The sequence below is a fragment of the Vicugna pacos genome, chromosome 17, assembly GCF_048564905.1.
Source record: "Vicugna pacos chromosome 17, VicPac4, whole genome shotgun sequence".
NCBI classification, from domain to species: Eukaryota; Metazoa; Chordata; class Mammalia; order Artiodactyla; family Camelidae; genus Vicugna; species Vicugna pacos.
Window position 1 is genome coordinate 13,405,279 of NC_133003.1, and position 25,068 is coordinate 13,430,346.

Here is a 25,068-nt window from a genome sequence, read left to right on the forward strand (position 1 = left end):
TGGGCATTGATTATTGTCACCCTCTTTTCTCACCAGACTGTGACTCCTTAAGGGCAGGGGCGTAGTCTGTTCACTGGAGCATCCTCAGAACACAGAACTCACCTGAAACCTGGTAGTTGGTCAGTAAAACCCAGAGAAACAGATGAATAAATGACCACCTGTGCTGCCAGGGAGGCTGGGGCGTGCGGTCTGGTCATGTGAGCTGCAGGGACCTCCTGTCTCAAGGCCTATGTGTGTCGGGCCGGTGGGCAGAGGTGTGGGGTCACAGGCCTGATTCAGGGTGTGACAAGAGGGCTGCCCCTCTGGGCACACCACACCCTTGCTGACCCTTCCCTCAGGACTTGGCCTTTCATTCCCATGGCTGGTCTCAGCCCACACTCTCTTGTGCCAGTGCCAAGAATTGAGGTTTATAGTGTCCTTGAGTAATTCTTCACCAAAGGTGTGTTGTAAAACAGTGGCAGCTGAATTCTGCACCGTCACCTGGGGACATGAGTTGGTTGTATCAGTTAATATTTGCTGCTTAAAACAGCATCATTTACTGAGCTTAGGACTCTAGGGTGGCCCTTTGGGCTGAATCAGCTTTGAAGTTCTTCCCGTCTCAGCCAGGCTCACCCCTGCAACTGGAGTCAACCGCCTTGTCTGCTGAGACCAGCTGGTCCAGGGCCAGGATGGCTGGTCTCTGCAGCATGGTCACCTAGAGTCCAGCAGGGAGCTCGTCCTTGCTCACAGGGGCCCAGGAGAGGGCTGAGAGGGCAGGGAGAGTCTGCACACCTTCTCGAGGTCCAGGCTCACATCCTACACGCCATCACTTCTACTGCATCCTGTTGGTCCTAGCAAGTCACTGGGCCAGCCCAGATCCAAGGGTTGGGGGCCCAAACTCCACTTCTTCATAAAGGGCTGTGCAAAGTCACATCGCAGAGAGGTGTGGCTGTAAGTAGGAAGAAAACTGGCCCTTTTTACAAGCGCTGTGTCCCAGCTGGCCAGCGGGCAGATCCCACAGCTGTGAGCGAGAGAGGGAGGGACGCTGCTTCGTCCCTGGGGAGGTCCCGGGTGTACCGCTCTGGCTGCGGTGGTGGTGGGTTCCGGGCGGCCCTCCGTCCTCTGACCTTGGACTGAACGGCTGTGTGTGTGAGCGACGTGACCGCTCACGGACAGGCTTGGTGGGGCTCCGAGAGGCATGCTTGGCCTTAAGAGCCTCCCGATTTTTCCGGTCAGCTGTCTGAGCTGGAGCTTGTTGGCCAGGCTGCAGTCTTTCCTATCTAATCCCGGTGCTGATTAATGGGGGCCATTTCGCTTTGATGGTCCCTGGCAGGCTGATGCCGCTCACAGGCCTGTGGCCATGTATGGGCAGAGCCAGAGGCTGCGGTGCTCACGGCGGACACGGTGGGGTTGGAGGTGGGGGGCACATCCTGCCCAGCGACCTTGGCCAGTCACTGTCCCAGCCTCCGCTAACTGCCTCCCGAAGTGTCATTTCCCTCCGCTTAGAAGTTATATAATTACACCTCCTCTCTTGCCAGCATGTTTCCCTGTCCCTGCTGAATCATCCCCTCCAGCACTCAGCCAGGCTTTCTTGTTCCTGCCTTAAAACGTGAACCTCTGACTCCGCGTCTTGCCCACGTAGTGCCCCGTTCTCGACTCTGCTTTAGAGAATGCTTTGAAAAGAGAGGCTTCTACTCAGTATCCTTGGTGTTGATTTCCAGTCCCCTTAAAACCCCTCCCAGGAGACTGCTCTCGGCCAGGTCTGTTGCTGGGGCCAGTGGTCACTCTGGGTCTATCTCTCTGACCCTCGCAGGTGGTCCCTTTGTCCTCTGAGCAACCCTCCCTTCATTTGGAACCTGGGGCACGGCCCCCACTTCTCCTCCAGCCTCACCGGCTTGGAGCAGCCTCACATCCCCAACCCTGACAATCTAGGGCACTGAGGTTCATGCTCCAGGCCTTTCCTCTTTCTTGTCTGCATGCCCTCTGTGATCTCATCCCGTTTCACGGCCCCCAGTGTGCCAGTGACACTCATCTTCTGTCTCCTGCCTGGTCCCCAGACTCCCACGACTGCCTGTTCAGCAGTCTCCACTTGCATGTCTAATTGCATCCGAAACTTGCAGGTCCTGGGTTGAATCCTGACCCTTCCTCCCCAAGCCTGCTCCTCCCGCGTCACCCCCACCCATCACTTAAAGCCTCATCTTTCCCGTTTCTCACCCTCTTTCCTCTTTCCTTGCCCTCCACTCCGAGTGGTCACTGAATCCTTCAGTTTGGGGGTTTGCATTTTGGCCTTTCTGATTTAACTTTACTTTTGAATATGTTAAACATTTATGCAGTTCACAGTCAAAACAGTCCTAAAGGGCGTCCTTGCGGAAGTCTCATTCCCCTCCCGACAGTTTCTGCCTCCATTTTTCAGTGTTGTTTTTGGCAAAAATAAGCACACATATTTATTTCCCCCTTTTTCTTACCCAGAAGTTGACATACTATATGCGTTGTTCCACATCTTGCTTTTTTTGCTTAATATATTCTGGAAATCTTGCCAGTTCACAGAGAACTTCCTCGTTCTTTATACCACTGCATCAGAATTTCATGGTAAAAATGTAATTTCTTCAACCAGACCCTTACTGATGAACATTTTGACTTGTTTCCAGTTGAGTTGCTCTTACAAATAGGGCTGCAGTTAACGACCTTGTGTATATGTTGTTTTGTGCTTTGGAAGGACGTTTTCAGGATGGCTTCCTGGAACTATGGGTGAAGGAAGCCGTCAGGAGGATCTAGGAAGTTGCACAGGGTTTGTGTCCTGCAGCTCCCCCCGGGGAGGGCAGATCTTCCAGTGCCCGGTTTAGACGCGGCCAAGGAGGACGATGGAGAAGGAAGAATCTCCCACAACATGGGGCCAAGGGCCCAAGACACGGTGTTTGTGGGCCCTTTCCGAGGAGCAGAACTCCAGGGTGGAAGGCCCTCATATAGCTGCTTCTCAGAATTTCAGAACTGCTCCAGAGCAGTGCCAGCTCTGGGTCTCCTTCTGGAAGTGGCCTCTTGGTGCTGTGGAGTTCAGCTGTGTCCTTACCGATTTCCTGCCTGCTGGATCTGTCTATTTCTTTTCCTTTTTTAATGGAGGTGCTGGGGATTGAACCCAGGACCTCATGCATCCTAAGCACGCATTCTTACCATTGAGCTATATCCACCCCTGGATCCATCCATTTCTAAGGGAGGGGTGTTGAAGTCTCCAAGTCTGATAGTGGATTCGTCTATTCCTTTATCTTTGATTAACTGCAGTTTGAGTACAATATGACTAGACATTGGTTTCTTTTTCTTTTTTCTTGTTTCTCTCTCTCTTTTTTCCGTGGTGGGGGCATTTATCCTGCTTGGTGTTCTCTGAGCTTCCTGAATCTGTGGTTTGGTGTCTGACATTAATTTGGGGGAAATTCTCAGTCATTATTGCTTCAAACTTTTCTTCTATTTCTTTCTCTCTCCTTCCTCTACTATCCCCATTACGTATATATTACACATTTTGTACTTGTCCCACGGTTCTGGTTATTCTGTTCTGTTTTTTTCCAGCCTTTCTTTCTCTTTAATTTTCACTTTTAGAAGTTTCTGTTGACACATCGTCAAGCCTTTCCTCAGTCATGTCCAGCCTACTCAATGATCCCATCAAAGGCATTCTTCATTTCTGTGTTCATATTCTTGATCTCTAGCATTTTACAAAAATGTCTTAGAATTTCCATCATTCTGCTTATATTCCCCATCTGTAATTGTCGTCTACTTTCTCTGTTAAGAGTCCTTTGCATATTAATCACAGTTATTTTAAACTCCTAGTCTGGTAATTCCAGCATCCCTGCCACATCTGAGTCTGGTTCTGATGCTTCGTCTCCCTCTTCAGACTGTGTATCTGGCCTGTTAGTATGCTTTGTAATTTCTGTTGAAAGCAGGACATTATGTACTGAATGGTGGGTTCAGAGAATTTATCTTTTTAGTTCATAGGTCTCTGGATCAAGAGAAACTGTAACAAGCCTGATGCAGAGACATACCATCCTCTGATGGACTTTGATGCCGTGGTTGATGTATTTTCCCCAGAGGGAGAGGGCGAGTATATTTTGTCTGAATATTTGGTGATCGGGAAAGGTTAGACTGTGTTATTAAGTTGGTTCTCGCAGTGTTGTCAGCTGCCTCCCAGACACTTGGTAAATTGTACTTCCTTCATTCTCTGTGGTTGGTAGGGCCCCATGACCAGTTCTGGACATGAGTTACAAGTAGAACTGAAAAGTTCAGGCCTAAACATTTACTTGATTGTGTGTGTGAGACCTTCAGAATATTTTTATCTTCTGTAACAACCAGCACTGTTTCATTAGCTGGCTGCTAAATGAAGGCATGGAGCTAAGTGGCCTGCTGACCTGCGATGGACACCTCGTTTCCACGGGAAACGAACCTCTGAGCCACTATAGCCTGGCGGTTACTTGTCAGCTTAGCAGAACACAGCTGGACCTGACCGAGGGACCTTCTTCAGGTCTTGCTCACACGTTACCTCTTCCTCAAGGCCTTCCTGGACCCCTGTGTGAAACAGCAGCCCCACACCCACTCTGGCGCTCTATCCCATCCCTACTTTTTCCTTCTCCGTAACATCTGTCTCCAGCTAACTTTATATAGTTGGCTCATTCATTTTGTTGGTTGCCGGTCTCCCTCTGCCGTCAGAATGGAAGCCCACGGAGGCAGGGATGCTCTGAGTTTGGACTCCACTGAAAGCAGACCGTGAGACAGGGGCACTGGTGCAGGTATTCACTGGGGAGGTGATCCCGAGGAGTGCAAAAGAGGGAATTGGGGAAGAGAGACAAGGAAGGGAGTGAAGCCAATGCGGGATGCGTTAATCAGCTCATCGCTGCTGTGGGCAGCTGGGGTCAACACTGGAGATCCTCTGAGAAGCTCTGTCAAACCAGTTTCAGAAATTCCCAACGTAGAGACAGAAGACCTGGAGTCTTAGACCCCAACTCCTGTCCCTTGTTGGCTGCAGGTTGCCCTGAGGGCATGAAACCTCCAGCACACGCAGACAGCCTGGTGAGTGGGCTGAGCAGGCTTCCCCGCGTGCCAGAGAAAGTCTTCAGGTGGAGAAGCAGAGACACACAGCCCTGTGCACGGGAACGGTCCACCCGCTGGCAGGTGGGTCAAGGGGCCGTGCGCTGGGAGCGTCTATAGCGTATGCCGTAGGGATTTTTGGTTTTTTTTTATTCCCTGATGTAGTACCAGTCCCTAAACTGTATATTTTGTAATGAATACATGAATATTAGGGTGGACATTTGCTAAGTGTGTCCCCAGCATCCAGTTTCCCTTTTCTGATCAACCTCATCCCTATTTTCCCTTGAGAAACCATCTCTCCCAATTTCTCAGCCTGGGCTTTTGTCGGTATTTATTGTTCCCATCACTAGTTCCTGGGGATGGGCCACACCTCATCCCAAAGATGATCTCTTTTACTCATCTCACCCACCCTCTCCCACTGCAGTATTCTGCTTAGGGATGGATACATGACTCATTTGGGATTAGTGAGAGAATGAATTCCAGGGCTTCTTCTCTCTTTCTTTGAGTGATGTAGTAGAAGGATGTGAGGGCTGGCATAGCTGCAGCCATTTTACCACCATGGGAAACCTTGGAACTTCTGGGTTGACTGTATGAAGCTCAAAGAGAAAGCCAATAAGGCAGAGAGGAGAGGGAGAAAAATCTGAATCTTGGGGGATATCTTTTGGTGTTGCTGAATCAAATCTCACTTAAAGCCAGAACTAAATCTGGATTTTTAATTGACATACCCCAATAAAAATGCCTTTATATTGTGAGTCAGTTTGAGGCGAATTTTCTATCACTTGTGACTGGAGAGTCCTCACCGATTCTATTTCTACGTCACAGGCTTGTTGTGAGGTTTAAAATGGCACACAGATAATACTCAGGGAATGGTTACCAATATTGTTATTACAGTATATTTACTTTTATAGAGCTATGTTTGCTTTTTATTCTAGACCCGAACATCAGTGTGTTTCTGTTTCTCTTTTTGGTATTATTCGGTTTCTACCCCCAAAGGAGAGAGGCTGAGGTAGAGAGTGGATCAGCCCCAGGCTCCTGACCGCCAGCTTCAGCCTCGGGTCCTCCTTGTAAAACCACAGCTGGAGACCAACACAGAGGCCACGTGATGTGGCTCTAATTCCTCTGACATCTCATTTTCATTCTTTGATGATATTTGTCTGCATCCAGCTTACACATAAACGTTTCCAGTGAAGTGCTCCAAGAGCCTTTTTCAGAAATCTGAATCCACATGAAAACAACAGCAACAAGAAAAAGGTGTAAACTTTCCAGAACAGGCCCAGATTTTGAAAATGTGATAAAGAGGTTATTGTGCGTCCCAACTTTTCACACAAGAATTGGAGGAGATTTAACACCAGGAATAATAAACAGAGGAAAACCAGCTAATGCAGAGCAGATGGGCCTGCAAGGCAGTGTGCTAAGCATTTCAATGTCTTTCCCCTTGGACCTCTGGACTCAGAATGACTGAATGCTGGGACTTTTTAGTTCAAAATGAAGTGAATGCAGTTGGGGAAAACATCAGTATTGCTGGTTTGATTTCTGGAGTGATTAGTGGACTAAAGTCTTTTAAGACCATACTAGGTGGTGGGGATTTGACAGTCACTACTTTTGTCCTGACCATGGCTCCATTTTACAGATGAGGAAGCTGAGGTTCTGAAAGTGTGACTCCCTTACTGAAGGGCACACAGCCAGTGAGACAGCAGAGCCAGGATCAGTCCTAGGTCTGTTTCATTGCATATGCCATGGTTCTGCAAACTTGGGTGATAGCTGAGTGGGGGGGAAAGGGGTCATATATATACTGTCTCTCAAATTTATAGAAATACATGATAATTACATGGTAACAACCTTGTTGAGGTATAATTGATAAATGGTAAGCTATATATATTGAAGCCATACAACTTGACAAATTTTTCTTTTCTTTCTTTTTTTGTTTTGTTTTGTTTTGTTCAATGGAGGTACTGGGGATTGAACCCAGGACCTCGTGCATGCTAAGCATGTGCTTGACCACTGAGCTATACCCTACTCCCATGATCTGTAACTTTTGACCTGGGTCTGTATGTGTGAAACGCTCACTGCAGTCAAGACAGTGAACATATCCATTACTTCCAAAAGCTTCCTCGTGCCCCTTTGTAATTCCTCCCTCCTGTCCCTCCCACCCTTGGTCTCAGACAGCCACTGCTCTGCTTTCTGTCACCATAAATGAGTGATATTTTCCTGAGTTTTCTATAAATGGAATCATGCAGTATGTATTCTATTTTGCCTGTCTTCTTCCACTCAGTGTAACCTTTTGAGATTCATGCGTTATTACACGCTTGTTCCTTTGTGTGACCGAGGAGCATTCTGTCATCTGCATCTGCCACGGTTTGTTTGCCTGCTCATCTGTAGGTGGACGTTGAGGTTGCTTCCAGTTGGGACCTGTTACAAATAGAGTTGTTATGAACATTTGTGGTCTAGTCTTTCTGTGACATAAACGTTCTCGTCGCTTGGATAAATACCAAAGAGTGGAAGGGCTAGCTCATGGGGTAGGTTTGTATTTAACTTTTCAAGAAAATGTTAAGCTGTTTTTCAGAGCAGTTGCATCAGTTTACATTCCCACCAGCCGTGTGTGAGAGCTGCAGTTCCTCCTGACCTGCACTTGGTTTGGTCCGTCTTCTAAGCTTTTGCCATTCTCATAGGTAGATTGTGAGATCAAATTGTCTTATGCTTTTAGTCTGCATTTCCCTAATGACTATTAGTATTGAGTATTGTTTTCATGTGCTTCTTTACCACTGATAGGCCGCCTTCAGTTAAGTGTGTGTTAAGAATTTTTGCATATTTTTAATTGAGTTATTTCTTGTCACTGAGTTGTGAGCATTCTTTATACTAATTGGCTACAAGTCTTTTCAATAGATACCTGCTTTACAAAGATTTTCTCCAAGTCTGGGCTTGTATTTTCATTCTCCTAACAATGTCTTTTGAAGAAAAGACGTTTTTAGCTCTGGTGTGTCCAATTCATAGTCCACATTTCTTAACTTTTATTTTAAAAATCTTAGGTACAGTCTGTAAGAATCCTTTGGCTTGATTTTACAACTCAGATGTGCCACCTTTTCTACAATCCAGTCTATATACTGAATTTTTTTCGGTTATCAAATGCTTAAAATAAAAATCATTCGTCATGTTTACGACACAATAACCTTGTATCTCCCTGAGAATAGCAGTTACTTGGTTCAGCTCAGTTTGTGAGCTCTGTTTCCTCGGTGTTAAGTGTCACGCTTGGTAAGAGGGTGATGTCTTTCTTGCACGGCTGCTGGGTTGAGAACCCCCGTTGGCTGGTCTTTGTGTGCTGTGCCCAGTTCTGGGATGAGAAGGGAGAGTCAGACACAGAGCCACCAGCGGGCGCTTTCTTGGGGGCAAGAACTTCCTCCTGGTGGGCCAGGCCCCTTGTCTAAAGACACAGAGACTCATACCCCTGCTCCTGTGCAGAGGAGGCAGACGCCTCTACTGCTGCTCCCTAGCCCCCAGGCAGTGGGGACCAGCTGCGCTGAACTGACCACTCCTACTTTGGTGCCCCAGCACGTTCCTCAGGTGCTCTGAGCTGCTCCATTCCTGCTCTCTGGTACCTTCAGGCTTTGAGCATCATTGGAACACCGCCCAACCTCGGCTTCTATGGAAGCGTCCTTTCCCAGTTGTGCCTAAGTATAAGATTCCTTTGAATATCTGATTAGACTACTTTCCATTGTTTAGGAATTTTAATGATTTCTTTCTATTTTTTTTCCAGTTTTTTGGGAGAAGTATTTGGTTTGTTTATGTTAGAGGAGGTACTGGGGATTGAACCCAGGACCTTGTGCTTGCTAAGGATGCACTCTTAGCACTCTTATCACTTGAGCTATACCCTCCCCCTAAAGATTTCTTATCTAAAAGGAAACCCCTTCAATTTTCCAACATTATTATGAAACAAAAGCACATTTTGTCTCATTTCTAGAGACCTGTGATGGGAGGAGAGGCTGTAACTGAAGCTTGGCTGTCCAACCTGAATGGAACCTGTGGGTAATATTTGCATCTCAGTATCTGAAGGGCCACCAGTACAGACCACATTTGCCAAATGTTGTCATGGCAGTTTGGTTTGTGACTTTGATGTTGGCATCTCATTGGGGAAAGTTTACTGGGCCCACTAGCAGAGGGGAAGGCATGACCATTTTTAGAAATGAAAATCTAGACGTGTCTCCCCATGCTGGAGACACCATGTGTCTGTGCTACAGTTGACAGCCCCAGCCCAGCCCAGCCTTCAGTCATCCCACTAAAGTACCAGACGTGATTCACTGAGGCAGACTTGTACCCTACAGGCAAGCGCAGCTGTCAGCTGAGTACCACTGAGAACCTCAGGTGATGCCCCGTGAAACAGAATTGAAGAGTTGTTCAGCCAAACCCTGCCCAAATTCCCGACCCACAAAAGTGTGAGATAGAATAAGATGACTCTTTTAAGCCACTGAGTTCTGGGCCAGTTTGTTACGCAGCAATTGGTAACCAAAACACTTGGCACATAATAAGTGCTCAGTAAATACAGGTCAGAGTATTTTGATGTCAAATTCCATTTCCCATGATAAATGCGTAAGTGTCGCCAGGTTTGGGAGATGACTGTCCTGATCCCACCTTCCTGGACCCTCCCCTTCCCTCCCACACTGAGTCTCTGGGCAGCACTGGGACTCACCTCCCAGTCTGGTTCTTGTGCTCAGTGAGTCTTCATCTTAAACCCTCGTTGTGAGTCCGTGTTAATTGTCCTCCTTCCGCATAAACACATCGCACCCGACAGCCCCCAATCCACTTCTGATTCTACCACTGGCCCATCTCCAGGGGTAATCTTGAGCCTGTGTTCTGGGCCCCAATTTCCATGTTTCTAAACTAACTGGACACTTGCCAAGAGCACATCCTGTTCCTGCTGTAGCTGCATCGCGTGTTTCCCGCACGCTTCATCCACGGCTGCTAAACAGCCTCCCTCCAACTTTTTGGTGTTTGTTTTCTTCACTCCTCCCCACCCTATTTCCCTGGGTTGTTTAAGCTTGCCTCCGTCTCTCCTGCATTTTAAAAACCCTCCCGTGACCTCCTGTCTTTCTCCAAGGACCATCTCCACTGTCCTCCTTTCTCGCCTGCGCTGCATCCCTCGGCCACTGGTCAACTCTTAACATTCAGGCCTCAGTTGAGCTGCTGTTCAGGGGAGTTATCAGGGCCTCCCCTCCTCCCCATCAACCACCCTGCTCTGTGCTCCTAAAGCCTCTCTCCCAGCCGTCTCCCTGATCCCAGCCCCTGTCATGCTGTTATTAACTGGTTTGTCGTCAGCTTCGCTCGCTAGATTGCTCTCTGGAGGGCACGCCTTGTTCACGCGGCTCAAGCGCTTAGCTGTGCGGGGGCCTGGGACGCAGCTCTCCTTCCACGTTGGCAGACAACAGCAGCAACGGCGGCTTCTTCTGTTACTGCCGCCGATGTTGGTTGAGGCCTTCTATGGGCCAGAGGTCATTCTCGTCACGTGTGAATCTAGCCAAGAATTCCACGAATGGGTGCTACTGTCATCCCCATTTTATAGATGGGGAGACTGAATCTCAGAGATGTTAAGGAACTTGTTTTGTTTGTCTGTTTGCCTTTGTGCTACCAATAAGTGTTGGAGCTGAGATCCCCAGGTTGCTGACTCCTGGATCAGTGAAACTCTTTTGGGAAAGACCTGGAGCTTGGACTTATATCAACATCATCTTTTATCTTTAACAAGAAATGAGTCTTGCCTGCGCTGTCTGCCCTTCTTCCCTCAGCTCCGTCTCCTAAATGTGACTGTTGGTGTCTCGGGGCCTCTGCTCCCTGCATGGATGTTCTGGGTTCAAAGTACATCTTCTTTGTTACATTTGGTGTTTTAAAAGCAATGGAATCCCTTTGGTTAGTTTAAGCAGGAGAGGAATTTTTTGAAGATACTAGGTCATTGTAGAATCTTCAGGAAAGTCTGGAAAGCAGGCTTGGAGGACCCCAACTCACAGCGGTGAGGCCAGTGCTGCCGCCGCTGTGGCACGGCCTCTTGTCACTGCCACCTCTCTGGGTGGCCGAGCCCTCACTCTCGTCAGGATGGATTTCCACACCGAAGCACTTCTTCCTGGTTCTGGCTCCTGAGCCAAGTGTGGCATGGCCCTCTCTGATTGGAGGAAACTAGTCACATGCCTGGACCCCAGCTGCAAGGGAGGCTGGGACAAGGAGCTTTTACTTGGAGTGGGTGGACTTAAGAAGGGCTTTCATGATACTGGACAGCCAGTAGACTGTAAATAGCCATGACAATACATTGTTTTAAGGATGAGGACGCGGAGCCTCAGGGAGGTCGGAAAATGCTGAATGCTCCCTGACTGGTCAAGGGCAGAGCTGAGATTTGAACCCAAGTGGCCCAATGGCCCAGCTCCCAACATATTCTTTCCTTTCACTATGTCACCTCCGGTTGCAGATGATGTCTGCTGTTGGTCCTGTGCATGTGGAGGGCAGGGCTTCTAGAGGTGGGAGGTGTGTTGGAAGAGGGCAAGGAAAGGTGGGCAGGTGGGGGCTGTTGGAATGGGGGCCGAGCCCAGGGAGCCAGCCTTGATGGCAGCTGACTCGGGGCAGCCAAGGGCATGAGAGGCCTCCACTCAATCTCCCTTCTCTTACTGGTCTGAGGAGAAGCCTGTATTTAGGTGTTGGGTGAATTGTGGCTGGGGAAGGCTGGATGCTCACAGGCACAGACAGAAAAAGCAAAATCAACCTGGGCTGTCTGTGTCCTTCCCACAGAGTGGTTTTCGATTCCCAGTCTGTCTCGAGGATACCTGAAATACAGAAACAGTCTCAGGACGTCACAGTCAAGGATGTAATTGAGAGAAGCTAGGAGCATGGCCCTCGTCTCTCAGGCTCATGTGGGTCCGGTTTCCATAAAATTTGTGGTGACATGAGACTAGGTTGGGCGGCAGACTGGATGTTTACAGTTTCAATTGTTCGTGTTTTAAATGTCTTGTTACTTATAACTTCCACGGGGGTGGGTGTCCACTGATCCCCCGTCTGGCTGTTACTTTTGTGTGTTTATTTCCATTTCTCTGTCCTCATGACTGTGAGGTGGGCACTGCTGGTATCAAAATTGCAGATCCGGAAATGGATCTGCTAAAAGGTGTTGCAGCCCGCCCTGTGCCTGGCAGCTGCTAAGTGGCGGATCAGGATTTGGACTCAGGTCTCAAGCCTCAGGCCACAGACAGGGCAATTCCTTCACCGCAGAGCTATCTCCTGGGTAGGGATGCCTGGGGCAAACCCCTCCGTATCCTTCTGGCCTGACTCTGAAAGGCGACTGTGATGATGCAAGTCTATGATGTGGCTCCAGCTATCAACCCTGTCTGTCATCTTAGCACCATGGCGAAGAGGTGTGTATTAGTTACCTACTGCTGGGTAGAAAACTGCCCCAAATTTGTATTTGTTTTCTATTACTGTGTAACAAAGTATCTCAAGACATAAGGACTTAAAACAATAAATTGTAACTATAATCACAGTTTGGGTCAGGAATTCAGTCACGGCTTCTCTGGGTGCTCCTGGCTCTAGAGTCTCTCATTACCCTGCTGTGAAGACGTTGGCTGTGGCGGCATCACCTGAAGGCCTCCCTGGGGTTGGGGGAGCTACTCCCCGGGTGGCTAACTCACGGGGTGGCAAGTTTCCCTCAGCATGGCCCTCCACGGGCTGCTTGAGTGTCCTCGCAGCACGGCGGCTGACCTGGCTCTACCTCAGCTGGGTAATGTGGGAGAGTAAGAGGAAGGGGCAGTGCCTTTTATGGCCTGGCCACAGAAGGCGCACAATTTCCTGTCTGCCAGAAGAGGGTCGCAGCTCGTGTTCCAGGGAAGGGGGAGTTAGTCTCCATCTTCTGAAGGGAAGTGTGTCAGAAAATGTGTGGGTGTATCAAACCATCATGGAGTGATGTCTCCTGCCACCTGTATGCACGTCCCATCGTGGCATTATCACCCCTTCCTGTCGCACCAGAGCACTGCGTTTCCTGTGTGGTTTCCCTCGTGTGGAACCCTGGGGGTCACTCCTATAGCAAGATCGGGTCTTGAAGGGAAAGAAGAAAGAATTCAAGGGGAAAGAAAGGGCAACTTCGTCCAACTATTTTTTTGGGGGGGTGGGAATCAGATTTATTTGTTTATTTATTTTGACAGAGGTACTGGGGATTGAACGCACAACCTCGTGCATGCTGAGCACGTGCTCTACCACTGAGCTGTACCCTCCCCCCAGAAAAAGCTACTTTGCATTAGAGGTCGTGGACAGCAGGCTGAGCTGGGAGCTGTGGGTTCCGGCTCAGCCTTCCACAAGGCGCATCTGAAGCACGTGGGAACACAGGGGTCTTGAACTTTGAAGCCAGAGAAGGCCCTCAAATGGCGCGCTTAACCATGAAGCCACTTTAAGAACAGAGTTTTGAATTTTTTCTCTTGGACTCCAAATGAAAATAGCCATCTCTAAGAGGAAAAGAAATTGCACCATAATGATGATGAATTATTATGAAATTGCTAACATGACCACTAGCTTCCCAAGTGCCCAGCACTCAAGAGTGTGCTTTGCAAGGCATGTCTCACTTAATCCTCACAGCACCCCTCTGTGATTCTCTGTTTACAAATAGGGAAACTGAGGCTTGGAGAGGTTAAGTGACTTCTCAAGGTGATGTGCACAATGCTGTGTCTGAATGTATGTGTCCTCCCCAAATTTGTGTGTGGAAATGTGGCTGTCTTTAGAGTAAGGAAGTAATTGAGGTTAAATGAGGTTGTAGGAGTAGGGCCCTGACCTGATAGGGGTGGTGTCCTCCTGAGACCCCAGAGAGCTGGTTCTCTCTCCACCTGTTTGCACTAGGAAGAGGTCACGTGACACATAGCAAGACGGCAGCTGTCTGCAACCCAAGGGGAGAGCTCTCACCAGACACCAACCCTGCTGGCACCTTGATCTTGGACTTAAGCCTTCAGAACTGTAAGAAAATACATTTCTGTCATTGAAACCACCCAGTCTATGGTATTTTGTTAACGGCGGCCCCAGCAGGCTGTACACCTGACATCCCACCTGGGATTTTGAGTGCCAAAGCCCTCTCCCTGACTCATCGCCCTAAACTGCCTCCTAGAAATAGCATCGTTTCCAAACTTTCATGTTTTGACAAGTGGCATTCTAAGTTTAATATTTAAATTGGGGTGAGACATGTTTTAAAAGCTTGGCCTTCTCTATGCTAACATTGATGCTTGTTACCGAGAGCAGTTTCACTAAATTTGGATCTCTGGGAAAAAAAATTTTTTTTTCGAGCATGGAAGCAGGTTGGGAATATTGTTCCCAATAATAACAGCAGTAGAACTTTTAGCTTATGAAATACTTCAGTGGGAAAGTATTTGTTTAAACCTCTGCCTGCTATTCTAGCTGAAGGTTTAGCGATAGGATTTGCCCTTCCCGTGAACTTTCTGGATTTCTAAACCATGTGGAAATGTAGTTTGGCTCATATAAAAAAGTTGGGCAACTTTTAAAGAATTGACATCAAGAAATGCATTAAGCCAAGTGTCAGTCATTTAGAGAATGATTATCAGGTAAAAAATGCATTGAGTAGTAATCATTCAGACAGTTCAGCAAGAAAAGCCCACAGTCTCAACTATAACCATGAATAACATTTCAGGTCAACATCCAGACTTCTTTTTTGGGGAAGGGGGAGTATTAATTTTACTTATTGCTTATTCATTTTCTGTTTCATCCATTTTCTCTATTATTATTTTAATTAAAAAAACTTTATAGTGTTTAAAAGTTACTTTCCACTTCCAGTTGTTATAAAATGTTGGCTCTATTCCCCGTGTTGTGCAATACATCCTTAAGCCTATCTTACACCCAGTAGTTTGTACTCCCACTCCTCCACGCCTATGTTGCCCCACTTCGCACTCAGACCTCTTTTTGTGTGAGTGAATATATATGGTCCATGAAAATCTACGTATGTCAGATCATACTGAGCATTTGGTAAAGAACCTGGGTTTTTCCCTCTTCATGTGCTGTGTGTGTCTTTCCTTGCCTGTATGTGAAGTTGTACAGCATCCTTTTGTAACAGGCTCATGTGAGGTGCTGATTCAACCAAGTCCTGGAGACAGTGTAGCCTGGATTGTGCACTGTTAAGAACCAAGTTGTTAAATGCTTTAGGGTGATGAACTCCTAATTGTTAGTCCTAGGGAGCTGGAGAGGATGAACTGTGTGGGGCTGGCATTTTTGGGGGGACGTATGACAATGAACGCAGGCTGTGCCTTGTTTTTCTGAAGCTTTGTCATGCGTCAGAAATGTTCCGTGTTGATTTTTCTCGTGGCTACAGGGTTTCCGGCACATGTATGGTCTGTACCTGATTAAACTACCTCCCGCCCCCCAAGTTGGTGGCCACCGTTGACTGTTAGCAATAATGCTGCTGTGAACATGCTAGCCCCTACCTACATCTGTGACCCTGGGTAAGCGTTTCTGTAGAATAAATTCCTGAAGGTGGAATTCCTTAGTCAAGGAGAGTGGGCGTTTTAATTGTGGGCCCGTAAGTGGTCAGTCCTCACTTTGCACGATTCCATGATTCTAGGATTCCATGATTCCATGCTATTTTTTTTCACAGTATCAATTAAATGATATATTTAAGTTTCAAAATGTCAGAAGGTAAACAGGAAGCTATGGCTCAAGACCAGGTGTGAAAACATTCACTTTGAGGAACGATAGTGATTTTTTGGTTATCATTTAAAGTTTTTGTAATGGAAAATTATATTCTAAACCTAAAGATTATGGTGTCAATCAGCTTGTATTAGTGCCTTAGATAGAAATGTATCTAGCTTTTGACCTAGTGTTTAAGCATTTAGGAAATAATGAGGGGCAGACAAAAATTTACAAATTTATAAGCCAAAAAAGAAAGTTGGTAGAGAAAGAAAGGGAAGACTCTCTTAAGACTTTTTCGAGTCTTATGGGGAAGCAAAGTTGTTTCTGCTGAACACTTAATCATTTCAATATTCTTCTGTGCAGTGGGGTGGGGAGAGATGGTAAAACCATCACTTCTCCTGCATGGTCATGGTAAGGATGGTCTCAACCTCTTTCTCCATCACTGGGAGGAAGTTGAGTTGGCCTCAGGGAGACTGATGGCAGACTCTAGGAATGGCAAATGACAGATGAGCGGATACGCATGTGGTTCAGTCTGCAAGCACCAGGGTTAACAGAAAACCTTCAGATGGGTTCTTAAAGTGGGAGAATAAACGGAGGGAGTGCAGTTGGTTGTCATTTGAGTTAGAAACTTGGACAAGAGGTTCAGTTTTTCAAAAGGCACACCCCTGTGAAACACATCTGCATTCTGGATGGCCAAGTCTGAGATACTATGCCCCCAAGCAAAGTCATTCTGGAGACACAAACTTCAGATCAGGTCTCTGGAGGAAAGCTTATTCTGGCAACCAGGAAATTGAGCTCATGCTTGATGTCAGATTATATGAATAACTAATAAATGTTTAGAGTTTTACAGCTAGCAAATGCTGCCCCAAGAAGCCCACCAGCATCTTTATTAGTTTGTTAGTGTCCCTGTTTCACTGACTTACTGAGATTACACAGCTGGTCCATGTAATCTTTGACCAGAAAATGACACTGCTGGTAAATCCAGGAGTGTAGGATTTAAGTCCTCTTCATCTGAAGCCAAATCCTATGTTTTCCTACCATATCGTGGTATCACATATTCCGGAGCATAAATCAGAATTCTAAGTCTCTCCTGGAGGACTGTGCTTCCCAAACCTGGCTGCTTAATAAATGTCGCAAGAGGTTTACAGATTCCTGGGCCTCACTCCTATGGATTTTGACCCACAATGGTGTTTGCAAATCTATATATTTATTTTTTTATATTCCAATGAATTTTTATTTTGTTACTTTTAAATTTTAATTGAAATGTAGTTGATTTACGATATTGTGTTAGTTTCAGATGTACAGCAAAGTGGTTCTGTTATACATGTGTATGTATATATCTATATTCTTTTTAAAAATTCTTTTCCATTATAGTTTATTGCAAGATGCTGAATATAGTTTCCTGTGCTATACAGTAAATCCTGTTATTTATCTATTTTTTATACAGTAATGTGCATCTGTTATCCCATACTCCCAATTTATCCCCCCACCACCCATTTGGTAACCATAAGTTTGTTTTCTATGTCTGAGTCTGTTTCTGTTTTATAAATAAGTTCATTTGTGTCATATTTTAGATTCCATATATAAGTGATAGCATATGGTATTTGTCTTTCAATGTCTGACTTACTTCACTCAGTATGATCATCTCCAGGTCCATCCATGTTGCTACAAATGGCATTATTTCATTCTTTTCTATGGCTGAGTGATATTCCATTGTATATATATACACCACATCTTCTTTATCCAGTCATCTGTTGATGGACACTTAGATTGAATCCACGTCTTGGCTGTTGTAAACAGTGCTGCTATGAACACTGGGGTGCGTGTATCTTTTCAAATTAGAGCTTTCATCTTTTCCAGATATTTGCCCAGGAGTGGGATTGCTGGGTCGTATCATAAGTCTGTTTTTAGTTTTTTAAAGACTCTCCATAGTGGTTGCACCAGTTTACCTTCCCAGCATTTATTATGTAAATCTAAATTTCTAAGTGGTTACTTGAGGATCTGATGTACAGCTGGGTTTGGGAGCCACTGTTTTGTTAAATCAAAGACCCGTGCTACAATTTTCACCTGGTATCACTTTTAGCATTTAGTTTACGGAGATTGAGATCAGTGTGTTTTAGATCAGTGCTCCCTAACCTTTTTTAAACTACCTTACCTTCTAAGAATTTTTGAAATCAACAGATCTCCCCTCCACACACACACTCACACTTTTTTTACATGTAATTTTAGGGAGTGTATTAGTTTTTTTCAATTGCTGCTATAACGTATTACTACAAATTTAGTGGCTTTACACAACACAATTATTATCTTCTAGTTCTGGAGGTCAGAAATCTGACACAGGCCTCACTGAGCCAAACTCTAGGAGTTATGGGGCTGCATTTCCTTCTGAGCACTCTGAGGATAATCGATTTGAGCTTCTAGAAGCTGCCTTTGTTCCTTGATTCATGGGTCCTTTCTTACATCTTCAAAGCCAGCACATCCCTGCCCCTGTTTACACTGTCACATCTCTTTCTCTGACCACAGCAGGGAAAGGTTCTCTTCTTTTATGGATTCTCATGATTCAGTGGGGCCCACCCAGATAAGCCAGGAAAACCTTGCCATCTCAAGGTCCTGAACATTAATCACATTTGCGGAGTCCCTTTTGCCGTATCAAGTAACATATTCACAGCTTCCAGGGATTAGGATGTGAGCATCTTGGTGGTTGGGGGCATTATTCTGCCAAATACAGAGGCAGAAGCTACCCGAAATGTGTTAACCCTGGGTTAGGAGTACCTGTTCTAGAAACTGTTCATTCTAGATGTTGCAGTAGCAAGGAATTCAGTTTGGCTGCAAAAAGCAGAGTTCCCAAAAGTGGTGGCTCCTCTAAGCTGATGTTTAATTTTTCTCGTGCTATAATGAAGTCTCGAGGAAGGGAGCCCAGGTCAGATGCGGCAGCTTTGGGATGTGGGGCACCAGATCTCTGCAGTTCTCCTGGCCTTTACTTACAGGTGGCTTTCAGGATGGTGCTGCCCCTCCAGCCACGACCTCTGTCTCTGGTTCAGGCACGAGAGAGAAGGGCATAGGGTGAAAGTCATAGGTCAGCTGAGTCAGCTCCCCTTTAAAAACCTTCCCAGAAGCACCCCTCACCTCCAGCCTTCCCAATAAAATGTGCTTATATGTCACTGGGACACTGGGAAACAGAGTTTTACTTATTTTTTAAGGTAGGCACATTAACATTCCAGGAATTCTGGGCTCTGTGAATAAGGAAAATGGGAAGTATGGATATCAGGAGACCCGAGCAGTCAGTGGATGGAAACTTGGGTTTTGTTTCCTAAAATTAGAACGGGCCATTTTCACTTGCTTATGAACAAAACTCAAGAGAAAGTTAAAAGTAACCTTCAGATCTCCACCAAAGTGCCTCGTCGTCTTACTAGGCTGGCTTTTCTGCGAGCAGTTCAGTCTTCAAACCATGTTTGGGCATCTACCATGCCAGGCGCTGGGCTGGACCTTGGGGACATGCAGACAACAAAGGTACTCTTTTCTCCCTAGTCTTTCCCTCTATGGGAAGGGACAGAGAGTCAAAAAATAAAATACCACACTGTAAGTGTTGAGATACAGGCGTGTAAACAGTGCTGTGGGAACTCAGAAGAGAAAGGTACAGAGGAAATGGCACGGAAAGGGTGAGGTGGGAACTGGGCTGGGATGGGGTTTTGCCAGCTGGATAAAAGGGGTGGGATATTCCGGGAAGAAAGAACAACATTAAAGAAGGCACAGATGGGGGTTGGCGTGGGGGAACCTCTACTGGATGTGCTCAGAGGACAGCTAGAAGCTGCGTGTGGATGGATCGCAGGGTTTGCGGGCAGTGAAGCAGGAAGGGGGCACAAGGTGGAGATGGAGATAGAGGCTCCCCCCCGGCCCCCTCCCATCTCCCGCCGCTTTGAGTCCCGCTTCAGAGCTCTGGCTCCAAACTGTAGGAGACGGGAGCCAAGAGGAGGTTTTCAACCTTTAGCCAAGTCTCTGTTGTAGAGTAAAAAAGTAGACAGATGCAAGCAGGAAAATCACAATAATGTGGTCAAACTTCCTAACAATGAAAGGGCCATCTCAATATGAATCTTACGTTTATATCTAAAAACAAAGCCCTAAATATAAAAGATTAAAAACTGACAGAACTGACAAATAGACAAACCCACCACCATAGTGGAGATTTTAATACACCTCCTTGAATAAGTCATAGAATAAGCAAACTATCGGTAAGGATATACAAGCTCTGAACCACATGATTAGCACACTTGACCTAATTGGCATACAGAACAGTACTTCCAACTGTGGGTTCTGCATTCTTGTCAAGCACACATAAAAAATTCACCAACACTAACCATATGCTGGGTCAGAAAGCACATCTCAACAAATTTCAAAGGATTTAAAAAGTACAGAATATGTTCATGACCATAGTGGAATTAAGAAATTAAGAATGAAAAGATGGTTAGAAAATCCACCCCCCTCCAACTTGGGAATTAAGGCCTGTATGTCAGAGTATCCCATGGGACAAAGGAGAACTAACAATTACAATTAGAAAATATTTTGAAATATTAGAACTTATGGGATGCAGCATGAATGGTGCTTACAGGGGAATTGTGTGTGTGTGTTATATACACACATTTTATATGTATAATGTATAAATTTAAATATATAATGTTTAATATAAAATGTATTAATGTATTAGAAAAGAAGTAGAAAAATAGCAAGACTTAAAAAACCTAAGCATCCATCTCATGGAGCTAGAGAAAAGTATTGCAGGTTAAATCTAGGGAAAGTAGAAGGAAAGAAATCACAAAGGTAAGAATAGAAATCAATAAATAACATTTTAAAGTTAAAAAAAGTAAATGCATTATAGAAAAAAATCACCATAGTCAAAAGTGGGTTCTTTGAAAAAATTAATAAAATTAATAACTCCTACAAAGACATATCAATAAATAAAGACCAAAAACACAAGTTACAAAAAACAGACATGAAAATGTTGACATCATTATAGACTCTACAGACATTGAAAAGGTAATGATCATGATAGTGTGGTCAAGGAAAGACAAGGGCTTGGACTGAACCCTGGGCAGTAGAGATGAGAATAAGTTGATGGGTTTGAGAGCTTGAGAAGGTGGAATAACAGGACTAATTGGATTGGGTATGGGAGAGGAATAGATATCACACCTTGTGCTGAGCTTTCTCTTAGGTGACTAGGTGGCCAAGGGGCGCCACTGGTGAGGCCAGGCAGCTCAGATACAGAAACAAGCTTGAGGAAACTGGGCTAAAACCAACTTTTCCCAATTTAATGTTATTGCTTTTTTTGGGCTTGGTATCTAAAAAAGAAATAAACCAAAACAGACAACAAAAAAACCAAACCCCCAAAACACCCAGAAAATAACCAGTGTTATGAGAATGTAGAGAAATTGAAAATCTGTGCAGTGTTTGTGGAAATGTAAAATCATTCAGTCACTGTGGAAAACCATATGGTGGTTCCTCAAAAAATTAAAAATAAAACTACCATATTATCCAGCAATTCCACTGTTAGGTATATACCCTAAACAATTGAAGGCCCTTATCTGAAACGGATAACTGTAAATCTGTATTCATAGCAGCATTATTCACAGTAGCCAAAAGATAGAAACAAACTTAAGTCTCCATCAAAGAATCAATAAATAAAGAAAATGTGGTGTATAATACAATGGAGTATTATTCAGCCCTTTAAAAGGAAAGAAATTCTGATGCATACTACCACATGGGCCTTGAGGGCATTATATTAAGTGGAATAAGTCAGGCACAAAAAGACAAATATTGTCTGATTGTTTTCACGTGGGGCGCTTAGTCAAGTTCACAGACAGAATCGTTGCTAAGGGCTAGGGGGAGGGGAGAAATGAGGGGTTAACTGTTCAATGGATATAGAGTTGTAGTTTTGCAAGATAAAGTTCTAGAGCTCAGTGGTGACGACGGCTGCTTAACAGTGTAAATGTACTTAAGCCACGAAACTATACACTTAAAGATGGTTAAGATAGTAAGTTTTTTGTTATGTGTGTTTTTTATCCCGATTAAACACACACACGTACACACAGGGCTGGACCTCAGCCCGAGGTTCTGATGTAGCAGGTCTGGATTGGGACCTTCTGATCTGCATTTGTACATTCCCAGGTGCTGCTGCTGCTGCTGCTGCTGCTGCTGCTGCTGCTGCTAACACGCAGGGATCAGTGGCGTAGGAGGCCAGGTGAGTGTAATTAGGAGGGGGCCTCTGCTCACTCCCACGTGGCTGTCGTTGTTATTAACAACAGCGTCGATGGCGCGCTAGCCTGCTGCAGGTTATCTCACAGCGGGGTGAAGGGGCAGCGGATGGGCAGGGCTGGAATATAAACTTCACCGGCTGCCTCTGGCCATTGGTGTGAGTGAGAGGCTGAGAGAGCAAACAGCCTCAGCAGAGCGGGCAGAGCACGCAGCTGCGGGCAGGGTTAGGGTGGTCTCGCACCCAGCACCCGGGCGCGTAGGGAGGTGGGGCGTCCCGGCGGGTCTCCCGGTTTCTCCGCGGCGGCCGGAGGCGGTGAGAACTCCCGGCCCGCAGGGGGCGCTGCCGCCCTGTTCTGCCGCCGGCCGCCCAGGCCGCCCACCCCGCGGGCGCGCCTCTCCGCAGTCCAGCGCCGCCCGGCCCGGGACCCACTCGCTCCCGGCGCGCACACTTCTCAGCCGGACGGAGGACGCCGCCCGCTCCTGGCCGCTCCTCTGCTCACCCGCGGCGCCCGCTCGACCTCCGGCCCCCGGCCCGGTGCCGCCTCACGCCCGCGTCCGAGCGCCGAGCTCCGGCCCCTGGGAGGCTCCCGGCCGTCGGCGGACCCGCCGCCGGCGCGCTTGGCGCCCCGCTCGCGGGGCACAGCGGAGGGCGGCGGCCGGCTGGGGATGGGCGGCCCAGCGGCGCGGAGGGGCGCCGGGGGGCTCCGCGCGCTGCTCCTGGCGCTAGTGGCTGCGGGGACCCCCGTGGGCGCCTACAACCTCGACCCACAGCGCCCCGTGCGCTTTCAGGGTCCCGCCGGCTCCTTCTTCGGCTACGCGGTGCTGGAGCACTTCCACGACAACACGCGCTGGTGAGTGCCCTCCGGCCCCGGCGCCGACCCCGGTCCCGGCCCGGCCGCCGCCGCCGCCGCCTTTCCGGCCTCTCCACGCCGCGGTCCCGAGGGGGCGATTTAAATGTCTCCGCTGCGCGCAGCCCGGCCGCCGAGGGAAGGCGGCGGGGAGGGAGGACGCCGGTCCCGGGCCGCGGACATCTCGAGGGGTGCCGGAGTCGCCAGGGGCCGGGGGCCTCCCAGGCTGGGAGAACCGCCGGGGTTGGTTGTTTCTCGGCCTCCCAGCCAGACTCGGCTTAACTCTTTGGACCGCAGAGTAACTTGGCTCCTCTGCCCCCGAGAGGCCCCGGCGGCCCGTCCAGCACCCCGAACGCCCCGGGCCCGAGGAGACAGGCAGACTCCTCGGCTTGGGGAACTCTCGGTGACACCGCGTCCGCCTCTCCCCGGCGTCCAGCCTCTCCCGCCGGCGCAGGTTGCGCACAGCGTAACGCCCAGATGTGAGGGGAGTGGGCTGGGTATGCGTGGCGCGAGGCCGCATGTGGGGTTCCCTCAGGTCCCCTCCTCCCTTACCAGGCTGTCCGCCGAAGCTGAGAGGGTCTGGGAGGCAGGGGCCGGGGATGGCCCAGGACCCCCAGTGACAAGGCCGGTGGCGGGGTGGGGCTGGTGGGTGATTTCTGGGGCAGCCTGGGCCTCTTCTCACGGGAGGCAGCTGACCTGGAGACAAGCACTCTGTAGAGGTCCAGGAGTCCAGCTGCCCCGAGTGTCCCCCTCGGAGACCCAAAGAGTGGGAGTTCTCCCCATTAAGCACCGTTGTCAGGGGGCAGAGCCTGAGTCCCCAACCTGAGGAGAAGCACTGGGGAAGGTTGGTCTCTCCTTGGCCCTTTTCCCTGGACATGAGTAAATGAAACAGCCACACGAGGGGTCACCCACTCCTCAAAAGAGTTTGGGTGTGGAGAGTTCCCCAGTCAGGGCCGAGGGGACAGCTAGTCGGGGGCTGGTTTTATTGTGTGGTCACCAGGGTGTGCATCCTTAGGGGTTGCTTGCTGGGAGGGCGAGGTCAGTCGTGTGTGCACTCAGCGTGGGTTCTGCAGGAGTCACTGCTCCGAATTGGACAGAAGTTGATGGAAAAGGGAGGGTTTGTAGATTCAAGTCGCCAAACATTCCTAGAAAAGCGGGGACTCTGTGACCAGCCAGCCTTCTAACAATCATGCTGTTGAGGAGAGCTGCCCTCAGGAGAACAAGTTTTTAAAATTCTTGTGTAGCTCCCTTCTGGTTCCCATCTCCCTCCATATTGTCTACCCTAGTTGCTGAGTTTAAGGCCAACTGTCTCTTCCTGCATTTGCCAACTCCCCTTTTAAAGCAAAAAGCAGGCTGACACTTTTTCTGTGTCCTCCATACTTGGAGTCCACTGTAGACTTTGGATTCAGTAGAGAATGCAGCCTAGACAGGAGAGTTGGAGAACGCATCCCAGAATCCTAGGCTGGGCTCCCGGACTGTGTGACCTTGGCACATTACGTGGGGAGGGCTGTCAAAAACAGAAGGGTTACTCTGGGGCAAGGGGCTGCTGAGGAGGCAAGGGAACTGGAGCATCGCGTGGGATCTGTTGCTACCTAAGCCTTGTTGGTCTCCGAGCTCTTTGCGCTCTTAAACAGAAAGAGAGGTACTAGGACCCCATCACCTGGATTTGGATGGGCTACAGTTTAAAGCTGCCCTAACTCGAAACAAGTAGAGGGAGTCAAGAGCAGATCTGCCCCTGAAAAGGCGTTCATCCTGCTTTGTTTTAAAAAAGGGCTGAGGAAAGGCTGTGCAGTGAGAGTAAATTTGGCAAGTGCAGGAGAAGAACCAGGGTACCAGGCAGGGAGAGAGTAAGGACAGACGGCAGTGCTGATGCATGGCCTTGGTGTCCGTGGAGATGTGGGACAGATATTTCAGGGGACTGTAGGAGCCCATCCACAGCCAGGCTGCTGGTCTCAAAAGTGCTCTCTCCGCTTCTGATACTGAAACTCTTTCCTTTGGAGTGCTTGTCCCATAATTTTTCAAGTACCAAGTAATCTCTACTGAAATCTTTTTAAAGCAGCTGTTCTTTTTCCTTCCTCCTCTCTCCCACTGCTTAATTTTGTTAGTTTTTGCTTATCGCCTTGACTTCTGTTCTCTTGTTTCTTCCGAGTATCTCCCTCCCTATCTTTTTTCTCTCCTCTCTCTTCCCCCAGTATTCTTGGTCTTAGACATTGAACGTTTTTCTCTGCTGATTATGCTGCCAGTCTTGGTACGCTGTGGCCTTTGAAGCAAGAGGCTTCCAGCATCTCCTTTT

General features: G+C 47.7%; 1 protein-coding gene across 1 annotated transcript in view; it reads left to right on the top strand.

Moving 5' to 3' along the window:
- The first annotated feature begins 22,343 nt into the window (after positions 1-22,343).
- ITGA9 (integrin subunit alpha 9) overlaps positions 22,344-25,068 on the top strand; it is a 310,689-nt gene continuing 307,964 nt past the window's right edge. The window contains exon 1 of the mRNA XM_072940989.1: positions 22,344-22,778. Within this exon, the coding sequence (XP_072797090.1) occupies positions 22,594-22,778 (185 nt within the window). The 5' untranslated portion in view covers positions 22,344-22,593. The remainder of the gene's footprint in view (positions 22,779-25,068) is intronic.